At 43.8% G+C, this 22,171-nt stretch overlaps 2 protein-coding genes across 2 annotated transcripts in view; both read right to left on the bottom strand.

Annotated features, from left to right (window-relative positions):
* Positions 1-11,884: 11,884 nt before the first annotated feature.
* Positions 11,885-19,553, bottom strand: LOC116396297 (uncharacterized). The gene is made up of 4 exons (XM_031870799.1): positions 19,537-19,553; positions 15,058-17,492; positions 12,440-12,525; positions 11,885-11,986 (listed from the first exon to the last, which is right to left on the bottom strand). Exons 2-4 carry the CDS (start codon positions 17,480-17,482, stop codon positions 11,885-11,887), a joined length of 2,613 nt encoding a protein of 870 aa, XP_031726659.1. The 5' UTR covers positions 17,483-17,492; positions 19,537-19,553.
* Positions 19,554-20,092: 539 nt separating this feature from the next.
* LOC116396403 (paralemmin-2-like) overlaps positions 20,093-22,171 on the bottom strand; it is a 36,530-nt gene continuing 34,451 nt past the window's right edge. The window contains exon 8 of the mRNA XM_031870999.1: positions 20,093-21,934. Coding sequence (XP_031726859.1) covers positions 21,099-21,934 — 836 coding nt within the window. The 3' untranslated portion in view covers positions 20,093-21,098. The remainder of the gene's footprint in view (positions 21,935-22,171) is intronic.

Genomic DNA, 22,171 nt, shown 5'->3' with positions numbered 1-22,171 from the left:
TCATTCAGGCACTGATCCACATCGCTGTCGTAATGAGCTCACAACAAAAACAGAGCGCGAGGAACTTCGGTGTTGTAACATGTTTGATTAGATGTCGGGAGGGCAGACGGGATTGGATGAAATGGGGTCGGCGCTGTTGAATAATTCAAGTTGAAAACAAAGGGTGTATAGAGGAGGAGAGCCTGGCCATTGCTGGTTATGTAAAGCTCGCCGTGCGGTTGCATAATCCGTTCGTAATCAGAGGGCGATACAGATATAGATGGCCCAGTTTCCACCTCGTTCATTCCAGCATGGCAGTGGCATGGCCGAGCGCTCAGGTTCACCCGCGGCAGCGTTGGCAGAGGGTTTGATTATTGTTGAGCCATCACAGCAGTGCTTGAGAGTCATTTCACAACAACAAAGGCTGCCTTTTTTTCTCTTCTTTTATTATTTTTGCTGCGTGAATATGCACAGATGTTAAGAGTGGTTCCTGGCGTGAGTTATAATTTGTTTGTTCAATAATCTCTCCGCTGTCTGAAAGCGTTTGCCGTGACACTCGCACAGAATACACGCTGGAGTACAACCCCTCTGAGCCGTGTCGCACAGATTACATCCAAAGTAGTCATGCAACGTTAGAAAACAATGCTGTTACGTCCCTCACTGCCCGGGCTGTTTGTGGGCCTCTCAGCGCGCCACCTACCAATCCCACGGGACACTCGTGTCTCCTGTACTTTTGTCTGTCTCCCTTTTTGTGAGCCTTGTTTTGGCAGCAAATGCGGTTGTTTTTGTTAGGATGTAAACATATGAATACATAACGGGTGAAGTGGTATACAGCTTCTCTGTTTAACCGATACCCCCCTTCCCAGTGTGGGTGAGGCCCTGGAAGACAAAGTCCTGTAACCTTTGACCTAGGAAACGAACGTACCTCCAAAAGATCTGCATCACTACATGACTCTGTAGCACCTATTTAAGGCCTTTTGCATCGTCGTCCCTCACAGAATGTCTATGCAACAGGTGGTGGAGGATTAGTGGTCCAGCACGGTCCTGTTTGAAGGGCCAACACAAGAGGAGGAACCCAGCATCTGTTAAAAAATTTCGAATCAGTTTTTGAAGGGCAGCTTCGGGGCCCAGTTCAGATGCCAGTCTGAAGCCCTGAAAACACACTGCCATGTTTAAGCCCCGTGATCAACACCAAGCACAAAGAAACCAGCGCAACATCAAACCTAATCTGAGCTAACCACATTAGTGAATCACATCAGGAGGAACAACACCATTTTAACCTCAGCAAGTAGCAGGTTTGTTATTCAAATGTATATCAAATGAATTACTGCTGCCAGCTTATCCCACGGGAAGAGATTTATTACCTTAAGGAGACGAAGCAGACACGACTTTACTTCAGCCTAGCTTTGTCCAAAAGTAACAACATCTGACAACCAACACGTGTATAGGTCACTAATTAACACCTTCTTGTTCGTTTAATTCGCACAAAAACCGCATGGATCCAGTCTTCATGCTATGCTAAGCTAATCGGGTTGCTGTTTGTAGCTTCACATTGAGACATGAGAGTGGTGTCGATCTACTCATCTAAATCTTGGCATGTTGGAATGTACATAATACAATCCAGTTTTATTCGATACAATAATTCTTCTTTTGGACTTCAAAAGACGAGGCAAAGTAACAACAACCTCAAAAAGGTCAAAAGACCAAAAAGCTAATAAGCCCAATACCCCAAAAGCCCCAAAAAGACTTATAAAGCCCTCCAAAAAGCCTTTGAGGCCAAAAGCCCTAAAGTCTTTGTTGTCTCCCCCTATTTATACATCTTTACTTGGTGCATCTTTCACCTCCAGATCCATACATGGTTAACAACTAAACATCACCAAACTATTAGAGCGCTGCACTTTTAACCACACTAACACTTAGCTAGCCCTCCTTCGAAGGTTCCCGTCCGGCCTTCATTGGTGGGGTATCAGTTACCATTGTTGCAGTATATTAATTTACAACCTTTTTTTCTTATACCAGCTCTGACAATGATCAGGCCAGAGTAAGTTAAACCTTAGGTTTATCATCATTAAACAAACACTAAATAATATGAGAGTACAAGTAAAGAATAAAATCATATCTCAGACCCAAACACCCTGAGCTCAATAGAAGGAAATAAATCATAGTAACTCATCAAAGAGAACTTTAGGATTACCGCTCACTGGACTCTGTGGCTAAAGGTTACGAGGCTCGTGTCAGTCAGGCGTGAAAACCCCAGAACGCCTCGTACATCCTGCTGCTGTGTCCGTTAGTAGCAGAGTTCATCTGCAGCACACAGCAGGACCACAATTTCACAATGTTGCATAATGTTCCCAAGTAATTGGTTAATTCAGAAGTTAAAGAATACAAAAGGGAAGTAAATATAGAGTCAGCAGCGGATAGGATTCAGTATTAGTGCCCACCCGCTGGTTCCCCCGCAGGTGTTTTTCTATTGGACTTTGGATTATTGCAGCAAATAAGCTCTGTTGCAAACACAAGTTCATGATACTTACAAGTTTTGTTTTGTAGCAAGATAATCTTTTTTTTTTTTTTTTTTTTGAAGCGTGCATGCAATCGGCAGAAGTAACAAGCTAATGTTAGGCCATAAACGAACTACACGGCTGTCCCGCGACTTCACGTCTGCACCACTAAGCTAAAGGCAGACTAGTGTTCGATGCGATGACGTTTTTAGTGTCATTTAGCCACTTGTTAGCAACCGGCTTCTTTAAGACACGCATAAACAAAAAACAAAGAAAGTATAAACAAAAAGCAGATAGTTTTAAGTTTGACATTCAGACAAGGTTCATCATCGATAACCTTTTTATCAGCTTTTAATTGCTATTAATGTTCTCCCGCCTCGGAACAGGAGTTCAATCAACCAATGAAATTGCTTGAAGCGCAGGTCTGTTGTTGGGATTTTGGATGGTGTGTTTGTCGCCTCAGGCCATGTGGTTTGTTTGGAAAAAGAGTATCCATTGAAGAGGAGTACTCACTTTCTTACAGACCAAAGGTTTTCTACAACAATAGTACAGGCTCAGTTTGAGACTGCGTGGTGGCCGTTTCATCATTTTCTATGTTGTTCATAAAAGTTTTCTCCCTCCGTCAGCTGCTTCACCTTGCTGCCGCGGTCTTTTATAAGAACATGAAGCAGAAATTATTCCGCGTGGCTAGCCCAACGTTTCATAACTTGAAGTGGGCAACGTTGGGTCTCATGCTCCGATGACCAACTAAGGTCAGGTTTCCTGAGATCCCTATTTGGGTCCAAGAAGCTTAGCGTACCTCCTTTTCAAAGCCACGCTGAAAACCGCAGAACACAGCAAAAAAAAACACGGAGTCCTGCTGATCCTGCAGGTAAGTCTGGCAGGATTGTCGGTTAGTCTCCGTGGAGCTACAGAGGGATTTATGTCTAAATAATAACACGATCATGAAACATTCACAGATGTCTCAGATTAAAGCGACATGGTGCCTAATTTATGCTCCTGGTAGTCCAGCCCGAGGAACCACGTGTAGAACGTTCCACAATGAAGAACACGGTGCACTGTTCCTGATCTTGCATTTATTTCAATCTTTAATTGGTCTTAACTAAATCCTGATAAAGGAAGTATGTCGGATGTTTTCTTTTCTTCTAATTTTGATCGCATTTATTAACAAGTAATCTTTTCATTTATTGTAGATTTTCAAAGCAAAAAAGAATGAGTAATTGGCCATGGTTGTTTCCTTCTCTTTCACAGAGGCAAAGAAGGGGCCGTATAGGCGGCTGTACTGTCTACAGTTTGTATGTTTCAACATTCTGTTGACGACTCCTCTTGAAATTTCAAGCATGTTTGTTCCAGACCCCCCCCCCCCCCCCCCCCCCCCCCCCCCCCCCCCCAGCACACAGTTGCTGCCGTTCTCACGGGAGGCTTCCTTTTTTGGGTTCGGCATTCACCCGGGGATGTGATCTTCACTATTTTACGTAACGCAGACTGCATCCTTAATCCCAGCGGAGCTCCGTACGGTGGGTTGAAAGGATTTTCTGGAGAGTCGAGGGGAAAAGTACTGTCATTCCTTTAAATCCTAAAATAGAACGGTAGGGCCGTTCCGCAGCAGCCGCAAGAGAGGCGTACCATGCAGAAAGGGGCTTTGAACAGTTGAAAGAGCTTAGCCCCAAGTGAACCGCTCCCCTGATGCTCAAAGCCGACCGCCCAGGCCAGCGGCCAAGGGAAGGGGAAAAAAGATTACAACGCTGCTCAGTGAAAGGCTTCGTCCTGGAGCCATCGATTAAGTCTCAGGCCACCCTCACCCTAAACAACGTAGCACCTTTTTCTACATTATTACACAAATGACATAGTTCCAAGCTACTGCACGCTTTTATTATATATTGAAGAAACCCTGACACCCTCATTACTTGTACATGTAGTTATTATCTTCATCAGTTCTACCTTCATTGAAGCAGGTTTTGCTTTAAAGGGGACATATCACGCTTATTTCCAGGTCCATGCTTGTATTTTAGGTTTCTACTAGAACATGTTTACGTGCTTTAATGGTCAAAAAACGAATACTTTTTCTGATGCTGTCTGTCTGAATATACCTGTATTCACCTTCTGTCTAAAACACTCCATTTTAGCGCCTGTCTCTTTAAGGCCCCCTCTCGAAAAAAAAAAGCCCAACCTGCTGATTGGTTGGCGAGAACAATATGGCGCTTCTTTGCTGAGGTAGTTCCAGAGACGGTTCAGAAAGGAGACAGCCCGCTGAGTCTGTTTTTGTGCCACATGGGTTTTTGACACTGCCCCGCCCCCTTTAGGAGACGAGTGGCAGGTCCAGAGTCTATTAACTCCAAGGGGAGAAGTGAAGTTGAACACAGAATAGGAAGAATTATTTTGCTACACTCACCAAAGTAAATATTGGACCCATTTTTCACGAGCCACATTTCTCCGCAGCCAGAGTTAGCTGCCGGTTAGCTTAGCATAACCTTAGCATAATAGCTAGCCTGGCTCTGTCCAAAGGTAAAGAAAACTACTAGCAACTAATTAACGCAACATATCTCGCAACTTCTCCCGTAGTCTTTATTCATGCTTCTGCACACCAAAGAGGTCTTTATATGTGCTCAGAATAAATTAGTTAGTAAATTAGCAAACCTACAGTCAAGCCTACATTTTCTGTTTATTAACATCATAAATGTTGAATACAACAATTCACATCGCATGTTTATACATTTTCAAATAGCCCCGGTTATCCTGTAAAAGAAATAATGCAATACATCTGCATATGAAGCTAATGTATGGAGACTTTGAGGGGCAGATATGTATGGAAGTAGTGCTGGGCGGTATGACCAAAAATGTGTATCACGGTATTTTTTTAAGATTCTGCCGGTTTCACGGTATATCACGGTATTTCTTTTTTTCCTTGACTGTGTTTTTATATAGGTTTATAGTGGCTTACTCTACTGTCAGGAGTACATAGAATATAAAAACATGTTAATGTCATCATGTATAAAGGCTTTGCTTACTATGTGCTCGTTTGTTCGTATAATGTTGGGATAGCAGTTTGGCTGAAGTATTGTCGCACCGGTAAGACGTACCTTGAATCCAGTGTTTTAATCAGTGCTCTGAGTCTTTCTGGACTGTCTGTAGTGGGACCATGTCCTTGCATAGCTGGATCGTTATTGCATTCGTAATGTCGCTCCACCGCTTGCTTTTCTTGTCATATGCAACGCTTCGAGCAAATGCCTCTTCAAGCGATGTCTGACCCTTTGGCTTCACGGTTTCACTCGCGCTAATGTTACTGGTCGACGGCCTCGAATCCGACGGCCGTCATCACACTCTTGGTATTACGACACATGTTTTCTGCTGAGGTGATGGAGTAAGTTGCTCGTGTTACCACCAGCTGCAACAACAGTGGCTCGACAAACTCGCAAAATGTCGGACTTTTTAAAACACTTCCAAACACTTCCAAACAGCAGACACGGCTTCTCTCTTGGGCACCGACTCTATCGGTGCATCTCCGGTCTGTCTTTGTTCATCCTACATCGCTCTGTTCTGGACCTCTCCTGTTGTGCTAGCGAGCGAGCTGTATACAGCATGCCGTTCGGCGGTGTAATTTCATAAATGTACAATTGTTAGTGTTACAAATTCTTTCTGTGTCACAAACTGTTGTGTTGTGGTGTTTTGCCCTGTTAAAGAGCGTTAGTTGTGGGTTATTAATTGTTGTGTTATGTAGTTATAACCATGATTAGAGGTCCCTCTCAACACAGTTAAGGCAACTAGCTCCGACTGTAGCGCTCATAGCGACGAACAATATATTCTGCTGCCTGGTGAAGAGTCACAGCAGTTGTTTCGGCTATGCACCGTATGACGGTGTGTGAAAAATTCATATCATACGGGAAATTAATACCGGTATACCGCCCAGCACTATATGGAAGTGTACAAAAAGGCAGTGGAGTCGGGTGACAGAGCTCCTACTTGAGAGTGTTGTTTTGAACTCTTTTACCCCTGCACTGCATAGCTTCTGTGGAACTGATATGTTGTTTGGCTCAATATATATTTCCAAAGCCTGAAGGAAATTGCTAATTTGCTTAAGTTCCTCAAAAACTGTATTTCAAGAGAAAATCTAATTCTGGAAAGTAAGAGATGACAATAGTTCTACCCAGAAGCTTTGAAAATAGAAAAGCCAATGTTAGGAGACAAAGGGGAATTGAAGCCTTTCAACAAACACTCATCATATTCTAACGCTCGACTTCTTTACGGTATTGTCCACTGTTGTAATGTGGGATCATAGAATTAGACAATTGAGTTTTTCATTGTGCGAGAAGAATGCGCTGGAGGGGGGAGGAGGAGGGGGAGCGACTGCGAATAGAGGGGTTTGTTGAGGACAATGGCTCAACTAAGCAAGGCCATCTGAGGTCTGTTCATTCTTACCTCATGCTCCCACAACACAATGTTCATTCATTCATTTCACTTCAGTTATCCAAGAAGGAGCACAGGCACGTCCAACACTCTGAGAATAACCCTCAGAATGAGAAAACAGGATGAAGTATGCACACTTTCACATGTGTATATACAGTATATGTGTATATGTGTATATATGTGTATGTATATGTGTGTATGTGTATATATACAGTATATGGCAGTGGCGGGCCGTGCATTTTATACCTGGGCCTTCACTGTTGTCCTGCAGCTGAAATACCACCTTATAACCACATGATGGCGCCACAGTTATTATTAGTTTCTAATGCTGTAACTATGTACGTACCGTTCGGTACGAGACTTACAATACGTTTGAATAGTACTAGAGTATTTGGAAAATGCAGAAGCTTAAATTCAGGAAAACATAATATTTTCTGCGCTCATGTAGGACAGTGGTTCTCAGCTGGTCTGGCTGTGGGACCCACCATCATTCCTTAATGACAAGTCGCGACCCACAGAGATCGTCTTATGATTTTACTTTCACAACTCGAACGTTGAACGTACTGCTCTGCAAAGTCTTTCCTCGTCTCAGCCCCCTGTGTCATGGTGTGTGGTACATCTTACTCGGGTCAGAATGCCCATATTTGATTGGCTGAGCTGCATCACGTGATGTGATTCACTACCCGACCAAGCCTCTGCTGTTAAGTTTCGTTTCACGATAGTCACATGCTCGCCCACTGACCAATCACAGCACACTCTGCACCTCGCGGCAGAGCTACACATGGACACTGAGCTGCAGTAATGCTGACGTCATTATAGGCCGGCTAGCAGGCACTCTTTGACACGTGAAAGAATACGCCCAATATGTCAAACTAAAGACCTGATTGGTTGAAGAATATGACAATCAACAATATTGTCCCCATTCACTTAAACTGCACATGGATTCACTTCAGAGTCTGCAGGCCTCTGGCTCTGTTCTTACCTAGAGACACAGAGGTGAAATCTGATTGGATAAAAGCTCTACCTAAAACAAGCTGCACTGGAAGCAGAGCAAGTGAGGAAGACAGTAGCTGTGCAATGAGAAAATAAGATAATGGGAAAAATATTTTTATAAATTATAATACATGTAGTGTATTTAAGAAAAATTATTAAATTATAAAAAAGACATAGCTTTGTGATTCTGTTTAGGCCAGCAGAGAATGCCTTGCAAGCCCTGACGGCCCGCCACTGGTATATGGGTATATATGTGTGTATGTGTATATGTGTATGTATACAGTAGATGGGTATATATATATGTGTATGTATGTCTACATACACATATATATACATTTACTGTATATATATACATATGTATGTATCAGAATCAGCTTTATGTATGTCTAAATATGTGTATATGTGTATATATGCATATATGTATATATATACATATATGCGTGTATATGTATATGAATATAATATATATTCCTATTTCCATTCAGTTTATTCAGTTGCATTTACCTTGTAATATATATTAGGCTTACTTGCAGGACCTTCTTTTAATATTTATACATATTTAATTAGTATTGTTGGTGGGGGCCGGGGACTCTATATTTTCTGCTCTTTGTTGTTGTGCGTTAGATACATTTTTGTATCTATTTCACCTATTTATTCATTATCTTGTAGCTTTTTATTTCAACCTTTTATCAATGTCTTTTAAAGTTGGCTCACTGTCCATCCATTACCATTACTGTATCAACCTTTCTGCTAGCTATGCACTCCCAATGGCACCACGAGGTGTTCAGGTGTTACAGCTGACGCATCACATGTAGATTTTTGACTAAACCGAATGGTGATTTCACCGCCACACCTATCCTTCTCTATGTGCCCTGAGTGAGACTTTAGTGCTGCGTGTGGAGTACGTGGAAGGCTTTAATTTGGAGCCAAGTGAGAGTTCCTTGATGATGGATCCCTGATGATGGGGAGCCGTGTCGGTGGAGGGAGTGAGTCATCCATCATCTGCCCGCTGCGTTAGGTTGCCGCCGGCGCTGGTGCAGAGCCGAGTCGAGCCCCGTATCTCACGTCGCCAAGGGAGCGCTGACGTCAGAGCTGTCACTGTTCCACTCTCTCATCAACACCCACTCACAGAGCTCCGGGTATTGTCAGGGTGAAATACAATAATAGCACTGAGTGCACTGTCTTCATTTAGCCCCCCCCCCCCCCCCCCTCCCCGTCTCTGTGTTGTGAGCCCTATTTTCTTATTTGTTTTTCTTCAACAGCTCCCCCCTCCCCTCAAATCTTCTCAGCAAATACTCAGAGAAAGTTCATTCCCCTCCAGCTCTGCCTCGGCATGTTACTCTGATCTTGGTGATTCAGGTGCAGTTTGATAAAAGATAACTCTACTGTGAGACTGACACGTTGTTTGTGTTGTTGACCGGAGCATCACAGCTCTAATGTGCCGCGTACATGACATGGACAGCCCCCATGAGTGAGTCAGAGTGTCAGCCAAACATCCGGATAAATGACCGCCCACACGCTAATGCAGAAAAATGACACGGATGTGCTCTTAAGCAACTTTTCTTTTTTTCCTTCATCTTGTTCATGGAATTGATAATACATGTGCAGCTGCTGACTTCTAGTGAAGGAAGTGAGTCATCATAGGACGAATTACAAAGGTTACATAACTAGTGTGCCAGATCAGCATATCTTTCCCCTCCCTATGAACGGACTTCCAGGTATCGGATTAGCAGTCCCAAACATGATTATGAACAAACCATCAACATATTTGGGTAAAGTGGGGTTGTGTTTCCATTTTGGGTTAAAGCATCTGGTGTTTACTGTCCTCTTATTAATATGTTGTTTATAATATCCACCCACAGACATACATACCGAGACACGTTTAATGACCAGATTCATATCTGAAGACACGCTGCGGTCTCCTGGTTGTTGAGGCTATACTGACCTCTTGTGGTAAATTAATACTCCATCACAGGCAAATACTCTGCATTCAAAGGTATACAAAATTATTATCGTCAAAATATACTTGTCAAAATTAAAAGTACTTGTTCAGCAGAAAATGTCCCTTGTAAGTGACATGTTATTATTATTATATATGACATTATTAGATTGTTAGTACTGATGCATCAATATGTAATATCATTGTACTGATGTAGCTGCTCAGTGAAGCTAGTTTTAATTACTTTATACAGTTACACAGTAGTATAAAGGGTCACAAGATACATTGGTTTATTGTGGGGTAACGGAGTTGGAAAGTTGGAAAAGAATCAAGTTTTTGATGGACAAAACTTTTTTGTGAATTAGTGGAGAAGTGTATCTCTTTGGGCTTTAGACAGTTATGTTACCTTTTTGTAAGAGATCACAAGACAAAAAGCTTCTGTTTAATCTTTAAAATGCATCGTGTTTTAAAAGCTTATGTATTTCCTTTCTGGTAAATCTAAAGATTTTTATACATATATAGAAGAAGTGTAAAGTTCATTCGTCCATCCATTATCTAGTTTTGCTTATCCGGTGCAGGTTGTACAGCAGCAAACATTGGAAATACCCTCGTACTCTAGTACCTCAAAATAGTATTGTTGCTCATAGAAAGCCTCACTGTGCTGCCCACCTAAACATGTCTTATCAATAGGAGGGATGAATACAACAGAACACACTGGGAGATGTCCAGTATGTCCCACTCTGCACTATGCTGCTCTAATGGTCCTGGCAGCTGAAACCTTACAGGCCATGGCCGTGCGGCCGGCTGCCCGTGGGTTGATGGCCAAAGACCACTGGGATATCCGAGCCAGGAAGTGCGGAGTGAAAGTCCTTCCTCCCTTGCCAGAGTCCCTCTGCCTGACAGATGGTACTTAAGCTGTACGCGTCTCTCTGTTGAGATTAGAAACCAAGCCCTCTCTAGTAAATATGATCCCCGGTCAGCGAGGTAAAGTTGTCCTGAACTTTTTCTGATGGCACCATCTTCCATGGATCTTCTTTATTCATTCAGGCACGACATGAATTATTTACTTGAATTTCCAATCAGCTCAGTGATTAGACAAAATTCTAGAGGGCACCAAAATAATGATTGTATTATTCATGTTGCATGGGGAAAATGTACCGCAGTGTTGAAACATTGCCGAAGATGCCGCCTATTCAGTTTCCCATAATTTCCCCTACGCTTCCCATAATGCAACCGGACAGTGTCTTATTCAAGACACTCCCTGCCCAACAAACACCCATATCTTTGAAACACCTCCAGTTCAAACACAGGCTTTCTGTTATATGTTTGTCAACTCCAAGCCCATGCCCAAATAACCCTGATGACATCATCAGGGTAGTTTCCTGAGGCCTTAGAAAGCTCCCTTCACAGCCACAGAGGACGTTATACAACTGTTTTTAGCAGCAGAGTAGAACTCTGTGACGAGTAAGCTGAAATATAAAATCAGCAGAATGCCCCTTTAATATCTCAAACGTGAATTCTGAAAGTATATAGAGTTAGTTTTCTATTTCTAATCATTGTGAGCATGTTACACAAATCATTAAAGTGCGTTGATGTATGGAAATAAACAACAAACCAATGGGTGAAAATGTGGAATCCACTTTTTACTCCAGTTTGTTTTCTTAATTTATTCGAATCTCAAAGCAAAAGATCAAAGGGAAACAGAAAATGACATCATCATTACAACATTGTATGCCAATTTGTCAAACAGTTTAGAGAAATTTGGCGCCTCATTAAAATCCATAATCGGTATGATTACAGTCAAAGGACTGGTGTTGTCTACTAAACATAAGGATGGAGAGAATGACTGAAGTGATACTTTTACTTTATTTATGTGGCGAATAAAACTAGACTTTAAAAATATCAAAATGGATATTTGACACGGCTACAAAGCAGAGAGACAAAAAGCATTTAAGCCGGAGCTAACTTCAAGATTTTGGTTATACTGATTTAATCTTGGGCTTGAGCAGCTCTAACATTGCATGTCGTTGTTATTCTATTTGTAGCGTTGAAAACATCCCAACGGCCAACATCAGTTCTTTTCTTTTGACGTCTTGCCGTTGATCAGGCCGGACTCCCAGCGCTGCCACAGAGGAGCCCTCTGACCTCCTGCTTGGTGAACTTTTGGCTCCTGCTGTGAGATAAGACAAGCCAGATTTAGAGAAGGAGATCAGCTCCCTTGTCTTGATCCGCTGAATTGGAGAACAATTGCAGAAGCACTCTTACTAATCCAAGCATATGTAAAACAAATAGCGTGTGGGAACACCTACAATCTAATGTCTTTTTAACCCAGGATCCAGAAGGCCTCACTTACGGTAACATATCTGAAATCAAATTCAACCTGAATTTTTCCCCTGATATAAACCATCAGTGCTTTCTTAGGGACTTCAAAATGATACATAACAATCTGTGAGATGCCAAGAACAAAAACTTCTTCCTGTAGTGTTCCCTGAATTGGTGACAACACAATGGCTCACTTTGTTCTCGCCAGCGTTGTACACTAAATACGTGGAAACAGATTGTACGTACAGAACAATGGAGAAAACAAGAAGTAAGCCATTTACAGTGATTGGACCTGGCACATCACCTGTGTCTGCTCTGATTTCATCTGGTCTTTCTTGGAGGGCGGCGGCCAAACCCGTTCCAGTTTCCCCCTGGACTGTTTCCTGACATCTTAAGGACAGAAAAAAAGGATCAAGATGTTATAAAGGGATTTGACTTTCAGGCTTCAATTCTACATTAAACCAATCAGGATTTCACAAATTGAATCACACTAATCCTTGTTAGTCTGCCGTAACGTAAACAGCAAACGGTAGCTGCTAACTAGCTTACTACCTCTAGTAGTAACCTGTGTGTTAGCTTCCTAACCCAAAACATTTACATCAGTTGAAAGGAACCAGCTGGTGCTTTCAATCAGTTCAATAGTACAAGTCACAAAGGGTGCCTTTCATACTTCACTATTTTGTGGGGTAACATGTTGATTGTAAGTAAAGTTTACGACAAGCACATCCACTGTGTAGACTTTCTCAACTGTATGGATGCCGGTCCTGGGGTTCTACTTTATCAGAATTTAGGCTAACATTAGCAACTCTGTCCTGCACTAGTGGATCTGGGGAAAGTTTACACTCCAGCAACCCAAGCCAAACTCAGATCTTAGTTGGCGCGGCTACCAAAGCTGATCGCGGCCATTCGTAAAGTACTTACATAGTTCTGTGGTGAAACCTATATTTTATATGCATCAGCTTTTTCGGTTCATGCCTAGAACGTAGCTAGTTTTTCCCCGTTATTATATTTGTTGTGAAACAGTTTGGACGTGTATTCCCGGGAATCCTGTTTCCCCGGGATTGAACCCTAGTTCGCATGGTTTTCACACAATACATTACCAACTCCAGAGTTCACATGACAGCAGTCCACGACCACCCCTTCGGCGCAGGCCAGAAAGCGGTTGTTTGGTCCCAACCAGAGTTCAAATCCAGCATTTAAACCAACCTAAACAAACCGCACCAAGGGGGTAAACCCCCCAGGGTTCAGACTAAACAACGCACCCTCAAGTCTTTTAGCATCATGTATGCCTGTTCTCATTTTGAATCTAGTCAGCCGGAAACAATAAAAGTCAACTTGAGACAACATTGTCAAATCGACTCATTAAGCTAACATTAGCATAATTCCTTTCCTAGCCACAGCTGATAAACTTAGCTAGCAACAGTTGTCTTTTCAGCCAAGAAAATCGGCGGTTACCTGTCTTTGTCAACTGCTCTCTAAAACCAAGGAACTACAGTTTCGCAAATGAAAAATAGCAACATTTGTCTGGCAAATGTTCCTATTGCATTCTGGCAAAACAGGCATAGCAACAGCCTCAGTTAGGTTATTCTAGGTGCGTACATTTAACATGCTTAAAATGGGTGCTGCTTTGAAATGAAGGCTTTGATGTGATGTAACGTCATTATTCACTGTATATTTGACTCAATGAAGGTTATATTTTCAGTGTAGTGTCAAAGCTGTGCTGAAATGCCCTCAGTGAAGACATCCCAGTGTATTTGGGTTGTACATCCTCATACAGCATTGTGTGTCATGGATGGTTAGGATAACACACCACAGCTCATTTGACCTTAAGAATGAGTCATTTCCGTAAGTTTAGCCCAGTTTTACCCCCCCAGACATATTGTGTTGCTGTCACATGCAAGCCTCATCATCCTCACCTCAAGTCAACCCCACACATCATTATCCATCCGCCGTGGCTGAAAGTACTAGCTCGGTGCTGTATAATGGGACACTCTCTGGCCGGCTGCCTCCAAGCTCTCCTGCCATGCATATAGGCCATAACAACAGAAAAATGCACACAAGCTGTGCATACTATCAACAAGACCTATCAACTGTCTGAAGTCATTTGTATTTACACAACACTATAACCAAACTAGAACTGCCCCTGGCTCAAGCTTGGGTGCAGACAGGAGCCTCCATGTTGCCACTGAGCCCGCTGGCATCTGCTGACTCCGATCCGGCAGCCGCTGGAGTGATTCGCCCTTAACCGCTCAAGACAGGGCCGACACTAAGTTGTCGATAAGACTCCTCTGATAACACTGGGTGATGCTAATGTGGGGAGGCATTCATTAAAGTGCTCAGACTGAGTGTCAGAAGGCCGCGATGTGCAATGAATAAAGATCTAAATGACTCTTATTAGACATCCAAGTGTTTACATGATGCATCTGAACAGCCTGATGGAAATAATCCAATCCATCAGTATTTTCTACTCATGTTTTCATAGTATTGTCAGTATTTATAATCCAAATGATCAGATTGGGTTTCACTGAAATATTGTTAATTTTGAAACCGTTCAAATATTGTACAATTTAACCTCCATGGTGCATGCAAGAATACACGTGGTCATCAGTGGTGGAACAAGTCCTCTGTTCTTCTACTGAAGTAAAAGTATTAATTCAACAATGTAAAAATACTCCATTGCAAGTAAAAGTCATGCATCCATAAGATACTTAAGTAAAAGTACAGAGTTATCAAAAGGAACAGCAGTACTTATTTTTGATACATAAGTATCAAAAGTACAAGTACTTGTTTTTGAGAATAATGAGCCCCTTGAGTGGTATACTATATATAGTGCATTAGATATATTATATACTACTGGTGCTAATTTGAGCTGTGTATTCCACCACTGATGTCGAACGTATGGCACAGACCGTGCAGACTCACCTGGCATCGGTTTGAACCGTGACCTCTCTCCGTCTTCACCACTCCGCCTGCTCTCTCCGTACAGAGTGCATATCTGTCTGCGCAGCTCCTCCTCTTGTTTCTTGGCCTCCCGGATGTCCTTCTCCACTTCTGGCTTCAGAGCGAGGGCCGGACGCAACTTGAAGAAGGGGTTTCCTCTGAGGATGGGAGATTCTTGAGCCCCGTTTCCCTTCCCGATTTCGCTCCTAGTATCCACAGCCGACGTAGAGACGTCTGTGTTTATGGAGTCCATGCTTCTGCACAGGGGTGCGTGTTTGTCTGGTTTTGCGAAGGGAGACGAGCGCGTTTTGTCTCGAGAACCACAAGTTGGACTCATTGGTCTTAAGATTTCTGCGTGTTTCTCAGTCTCTTTATACAGCCTGAAGGAATGTGCTCTGGAAATGGGGCAACTTTTGAATGACAACATTTCCAGGCTACGCGTGCGCTCCAGCACAGAGGGATAAACGTGACCTTTCATAGGGGGTTTCCGATGCCTTGTCAGACCCTCCGTGTTATCCTGCTGGAAAGTCTCAAACAGCAGTTTTGTCTCCCTTAACTGGCGGACTTCTCCTTTGCTGTAACCCCCTGGGATCTTCCCCTGGTTGACCAGCACCAGCTCTCTCTGCATCTCCTGACTTATCTCCTTCTTCATCCTCTGCTCGGAGAACTGCCAGTCGCTGCGCTGCTCTGGGCCATCCTTGGTGAGAAAGGGCTCAAGCAAAATATTGTTCTTAAAGGGGATCTCTAGCACATCCGGATTATCTGGGAGGTTGAAGACACCACCGGCTCTCTGCAGGTTCTGCTTCTCCTGGGCTTCCTGGAGGGTCTGCATCTCAATGCAGGTCTCAACGACCGAGCGTCGGTGGCAGGAGGACAGAAAGGGAATTTGGGAGGAAGATGTCTCTTTGGGGTCTATTTGAGACAAGTCTGCAGGTACCCAGCTGTCACTTTGATCATCATCAGAGTCTCCAGCCTCTGCTCTGGCAATCTTGTGATGCTCTGACTCTACAGGCGTCGTTGACGAAGACATCCCTGCCTTTGCTTCGACGTCTTTTCTCTCATTCTCATTTTCCATCGCCCTCAGGTTCGTCCTCACTCCCTCGCTCTCGATGGAGTGAAATCTACTCTCTTCCTTCTCATCTCCACCTGTCAGGTGGGCTTCTCTTGATTTCAAATCATATATTTCAGTCCCAAGCACGCGCTTTGTCTCGCTTCTTGTCTCCTGGCCAACCAGCCAGGAGGCGTGAGGGCTCTCTGGTGTAGATGCATCCTGACGGAGCTGCAGTAGTTGCAGACGTTGAAGCAGTTGCTCCCCTTGTTGGATACCGGTAGATATTCTGCTGTTCCCATCTCCCTGCTTGTCCTTTGTCGCCATCTCTTCGGAGCCTTCAGAGATGGAGAGTCGGGATACTGACGTGGCGCCACTCTCTCTCCTCATCCAGTTATACTTTGTGAGGGTATAGTTCAAAGATCCCGTGTCAACATGCTCTTCATCACCATTGGACTCCTCTGCTGGGACGTCCTGTACCTGTGGCTGACAGGTTGCTGAGTCCATCATGTTTTGGTCGCATTTGAAGAGCTCCGGTGGCCCGTAGGACTCAAAATCATCACCACTCGCTCGGAGACCGGACTCTGTCGGGGCAATTGTCTCCACCTCACCGCAGTTAACATTTTCTGTGGTTAGTTTTGAGTCTGTCTCAGCAAGACCACAAACGTCCCCGGATTCTTTCTCTTTGTCAAAATGCCTCTCATTTTCAGAGTTCTCCTCGATGCTTGAAGGTACCTGTTTTGGGTATTTGTCCTTTCCCGCCTCAGTTTCCCTGCACTTTTCCTGCCCCTCACTCAAAATTACAATACCCTCAGGTTCTTCATCCGATTCTTTGTCTCCCGTTGTGTTTTCCTGAAGGCGTCTTCCGGTTGGATCATAACATGCTTCCTCCATGGGTATTTGGTCTTTAGGTAGAATGGAGTCTTCAGACAGAGATGCCTTAGAAGTCTGCTCTGTGCTTACTATCACTTCATCTGCCTTGTTCTGTGATGCCATTAACTGCCTCTCACCGTGATGCCAGTCTAAGCCCCTGGGATTATCATTAGCCTGTGCGGCTTCAGCTGCCCCTTTTGTAAGGGTCACGCTGGAATTATTCACCCGAGCACCTGTGCTGCCCTCTGCGGGCAGAAAAGGAGCCGTGTGGGGCGGAGGAGGTGGGACAAAGTCGTCGTCTGCGCCCTCATCGTCCATCACGCTGTAGTACCTCATGATCACGGCCGGGACTTTGGTCTCATCTTGGGGCTTCTCTCCACAGCTCACCAATGTGTGGTCTGTCACAGGGTTGGAGTCCATCTTCATCCACAGACCACACTCATCTCGGGACAGCAGACCTTGTGGCCTGGGTTTTTCTGTTTCCATGGTTACAAGCCTTTGAAGCACACACAAGCAGGGTGTTTGTCTCTTTGTCTTCCCCTTTAAGTTGAAACACACGAGTCCCTGAAGTTGATAATCAATTATTGGTAGCTCTATTATAACTGTAATTAAAAACTAAAGTGCGTTTACAAAACTTTACAGGAATTATAGATAAAGATTATTGTCTTGTCTATTTTCTCATCATATTTTTGTGTGACTGCTACAGCCTACAGGGCATGGCCACTGCAAGGGCTCCATGTGGAGCCTCTGTTGACTCCCGTTCATCCCGCTCTCCATGCGATGTTGTGTACAGGTTTGCTGTGTAGTAGTTTACTTAAACAGCAGTTTTTATAAACTCAAAAATGAAAAACTGAGGTTCTTGAAACTAGTTTTTCATACACACACTCTGCATGAAAGGGTTGTAACCAGGTTATAGATCAGGTCCTGTGGAGTTTTTGACCCCAAGTAGCTGTAGAGAGTAATGTTTTTATCAGTGGTCCATGTTTGTTTTGTTCTCATGGACGCTCATATTACTGCCAATAGTTTCACAGTATTCCACTGTACTACAGGTGGCAGTAACTTTTTAAGAAGCACTAAGGAAACGATGTAGGTTTCAAACTTTAACTTGAAGAATCTGCTTTGCAAATCCTAGAGGCCTAACAACGTTGTTTCGGCCTCTAGGATGCACACAATGCATGTGTGTTGTTTCGAGTAAGACGGAATGTAAACAAGAAATGTTATTTTACAGGAAATCTCCACAGGGCACCTTTAAGTCCATATTTAGTGTTAAATGTGCATTTCTTTAAACAAACCCTGGCATTCTGCAGCCCCAGGTTAAGGTGCTTTGCCCTGTTAATCCAGCTTTGCAACAACGCCTTCATGAGGATATGAAGTGTGCAAATCTTTCTCTTGGCTTTGATGTTTAACTATCCAGATTTCATAATTCTTCTGCCTGAAGTGATCACAACAATAATATGTAGAATCCATATTTAAAAATAGCTCCATTTCTTTCAGCCGGGCATACAGCTTCTGTGTTGTTTGGGTGACTTTTCTCCCCCACTGTGACCTAGCACAGCCAATTCTGCTGACAAAGGGAAAGAGTAATCGGCTTTGCTCAGTCTTGTTTTGGCACGCACACCATGCTCAGTGTCTGCCGGCCACAGAGGCTCTCATCATCTCACCAGTTCGCCCTGTTGAGAATCCTGCTTTCCCATGATGCCAATCGGGTTAATGCCGGTTATCCACGGGCCACGGTGACTTGTACCGTGTGTGATCCTCCTTAACCAAACCCACTTTGTGTATTCACACTGACGCATCGCAGAGAAATGCCACGCAGTGTCATCGAGTACTTTGTCAAAAATGTGTTCTCCTGAATATGAACATTATACCGGTATTATCTGGTTCCCTGAGCCGCAGGTTTAAATCTATGAATCTATATTTACAACCTGCATTCAGGGGCTTAATGCCAGCTACACTGCGTTTCAGGATTGCCTACAGCAGCAGCAGCACGCTGTGTATAGAGCCCAAGCAACAGGACATATTAATGCGACTTAATGAGCTTAACCTGTTTATGTTGTTATGAAGAACCCCATTAAAAACTATTCAAATACTCGCCTGCTTAAGCGACATTGTACAGGCAGTTACATGACTCCACTATCCAGTATTTTGGCATAAATGGCTCTAGTGCACACATGCAAATTGCATCATTCTCGCTAATATATAGTTATTATATTTTTAGTTGGGCGACTGTGGCTAAGTGGAGTGCAGGGCCGTCTTTCAATCAGAGGATCGGCGGTTCGATCCCCGGCTCCGCTAGTCGCATGTTGTGTCCTTGAGCAAGACACTTAACCCCAAAATATTGCTCCCGTAGCTGTGCCTACGGCATAGAAATGTGATAGACTTTGGATAAAAGCGTAATTGTTATATTCTCGCTCAATTTTGAACATTATGAAATGATCTTTAACCGTATTTGTTTTTCTAGCTATAACCAGATAAAGCTTAACTATTAATACCTAATCATATCATCACATAGTGTAGAAATGCTGAAGGAAGAGACCCACCTGACTGTAGCGCTGCCGTCACCTCCTGTGCGCGATAGTGCGAAGCCCGATGGAAATATGAAGGATCCAGCTGATCTGCTTACATGTAACACCTGTACCGTCCTGTCCTGTGCGTCATGTGAGCAAACGAAATCCGTCTTTGAGAAGCAGTTGAGATGACCCGCAGCAGCATGGGAGTGATTCACGTGCATCTATTCCACTGAATGTTAGTTTGTCTTTAGTGAAACATTGAATGTGAACCCCATATTCTTGTTTTGTGTTTCTTTTGTGTTTGCATACAAATGTTTGTGAAGTACAGTTCAAATCTAAAGTGGGATTTTAAAGAAATTGGAGAACATACGAATTCTGTTCAGTTTTATCGTCATATATTCCTTTAAACATCCACTCTAATCAATCAATCGAATAAAAAAATGACAGTGATACAAATAATGAGACACTTAGATAGCTGCACCGTAGCAGACATGAAGACGAGGTTTGAGACATGGAGATCCCAGTGTTACTCCACCTCCACAAGTTTGGGAAGTCTGTGAAATTTTCTTTTCTAAAATCTTTGATGGTAAATTTAAATTTTATCCTCCTATACTATCGCCTAAATGCAGTTTCAAAGCTTTTCCCACAATGCTGAGAACATAAATGCTTTGGCTAAATACCACACCCCCTTGTGTCAATGCATGTTTGAAGCCTAAAATAGTCCAATCCACAGTTGGACCTTCGCTCTCCTGCCATGAGGTATCTAATTTAACAGAAATGAAAGGACTCTGTCTGTATGCCTGTCCTTCAATTTTTCTCGGAAACCGTTGATTTGTTTGACTTCACACCTGACGGGTGTGTTGCTCAGGACCCGAGGCAGCGAAGGTGTCGAGAGTGAAGTTGTTTGGATGAGCGGTTCTCGAGAATCACCGGAGGTCAGTTGATCGGCCCCTTCTGAAGCTGCACTAGTTTCCCAAAATGTCGGACCATTAGTTTAAATATTTTGACTGAGTCGAAGAAACTCAACATGTTCATGTTTAATTGTAGAATACAAACTCCTCCCATGACATTAAAAACTCTCAGAAACATCGCTAGTGTCCTACGTGGAAGCTAAAGCCCTGAGTAGTAGTAGAAAGGATGTTGGTACAAATATCGCTCTAATTAACATTCATTTAGACACAATGAATCACACCGTGATTACTGTTAGAAATATTGATGATTCTTCTGCTCTTTGACTTTTTCCATTTCGTAGACTAAACAACAGCTAAACATATGGACATGTTTTGGCTGGTAAGGCACAGAACAAGTCCTAAGGGACAAAGACATTTGTCTTCATTCTCCACTTTGTCCACCAGAGGGAGGAAGTGGATTGTCCCTCAGAGCGGTTGTCAGCCCACAGCTGCTATAACAGACCCACAACATGATACACGTCTCTTTCTTTGGCAATGTGAACAGACGTGATGGGCGCTCAAAACCAGTTAGGACCACACCAGGTGGTGGTCTAGTCTCAAGTCATTTAGGCAGCAATGCAGCATGAGGTGTTACAAATATTACAAATGATACAAAGAAGGCGGTTCTCCTCAATCGCCGTCTTACATGACGGAGCAACACCGACAGGTCTTGGGTTTGGAAGTGGCTTTACTGGGTGAAGATGAGTTCTGCCACCCGTCATCACCGTTCTCTCCCTGGACTTCAACTCCTGCCCCGTTTCCGTCCAGGGGGATGTCGTGAAACACTTGGGACTCTTTCTCTTCCTGAGGTGAAGCAGACGTTTCCGGTCCTAAGACGTGTTCTTCTCCCTCCTCGGTGATGATCACGCGCTGGGCGGTGAGCATGCCTTCATGGTCCTCCTCTTGGCCGCCTCCTTGGTCGCCATCCCTGTATCCCAGGAACACCAGAGTGACCGGGCCTTCCTCCAACCTCAGATCCTCCACGTTGCCCACTTCTCCTGCGATGTCTCTGACCACCATGATGCTCCCGTCCTCTTTGTCATCCTCCTCCTGTCCCATAGCAGAGCACTCCTCTATCCCCAGCTCAGCTTCCAAGTCGTCGCTTCTAGAGACGTCTAACTGCGGATCGTCGCCCTTTGACACGACACGACGGGTAGAAAAAGACACGACTTGTCCCTTCGGCGCTCTGCTGGCATCGACTCTCTTCATCTCCGTCTCTTCCTGGTTCGGCGTGAACACGACCTCGTCCAGCAGCACTTTCATCCCGACGCCGTCAACGAAGCTCAGGATCTGCCCGAGCTCTTCGGTCGAGGGTTGACTTGCCGATCCGCCGACGGCGTGGATGCTCTTCCTGCCGTCGTCAAAGACCGTGGTTGCCATCGGCACCCCGGCCGATGAGGACACGGGGGCCACCGACCTCACGACGGTGGCCCCCGTCTTGGGGTCTCTCTCGACCTGCACCGCCAACATTCCCAGGACTACGGAACAGAATACAAATTATCAAGATAAAATATAGAAATTCTCAACTCATTAGCAGTCCAGGACAAACTGTCCTCAATGCATCACAGACTTGGGGACGTTTAAAGGGTGAGAGGTACATTGCTCTCAGGCCTTTTTTTTGTTTGTTTGTATGTATATATATATACATACATACATACATACATACACACATATATATATATATACATACATATACATACACACATATATATATA

Source organism: Anarrhichthys ocellatus, unplaced genomic scaffold (assembly GCF_004355925.1).
Source record: "Anarrhichthys ocellatus isolate YVR2014 unplaced genomic scaffold, GSC_Weel_1.0 scaffold55, whole genome shotgun sequence".
Classification (NCBI taxonomy): Eukaryota; Metazoa; Chordata; class Actinopteri; order Perciformes; family Anarhichadidae; genus Anarrhichthys; species Anarrhichthys ocellatus.
This window is presented reverse-complemented; position numbering and strand designations above follow the sequence as displayed.

Excerpts from the sequence above, each read along its gene's own strand:
- LOC116396297 (XM_031870799.1), bottom strand. The coding sequence starts at position 17,482 with ATGGAAACAGAAAAACCCAGGCCACAAGGTCTGCTGTCCCGAGATGAG. Across the intron at positions 12,526-15,057 it reads ACGGTTCAAACCGATGCCAG|ATGTCAGGAAACAGTCCAGG; the intron begins GTGAGTCTGCAC and ends TCTGTCCTTAAG. Across the intron at positions 11,987-12,439 it reads TGAAATCAGAGCAGACACAG|CAGGAGCCAAAAGTTCACCA; the intron begins GTGATGTGCCAG and ends CTTATCTCACAG.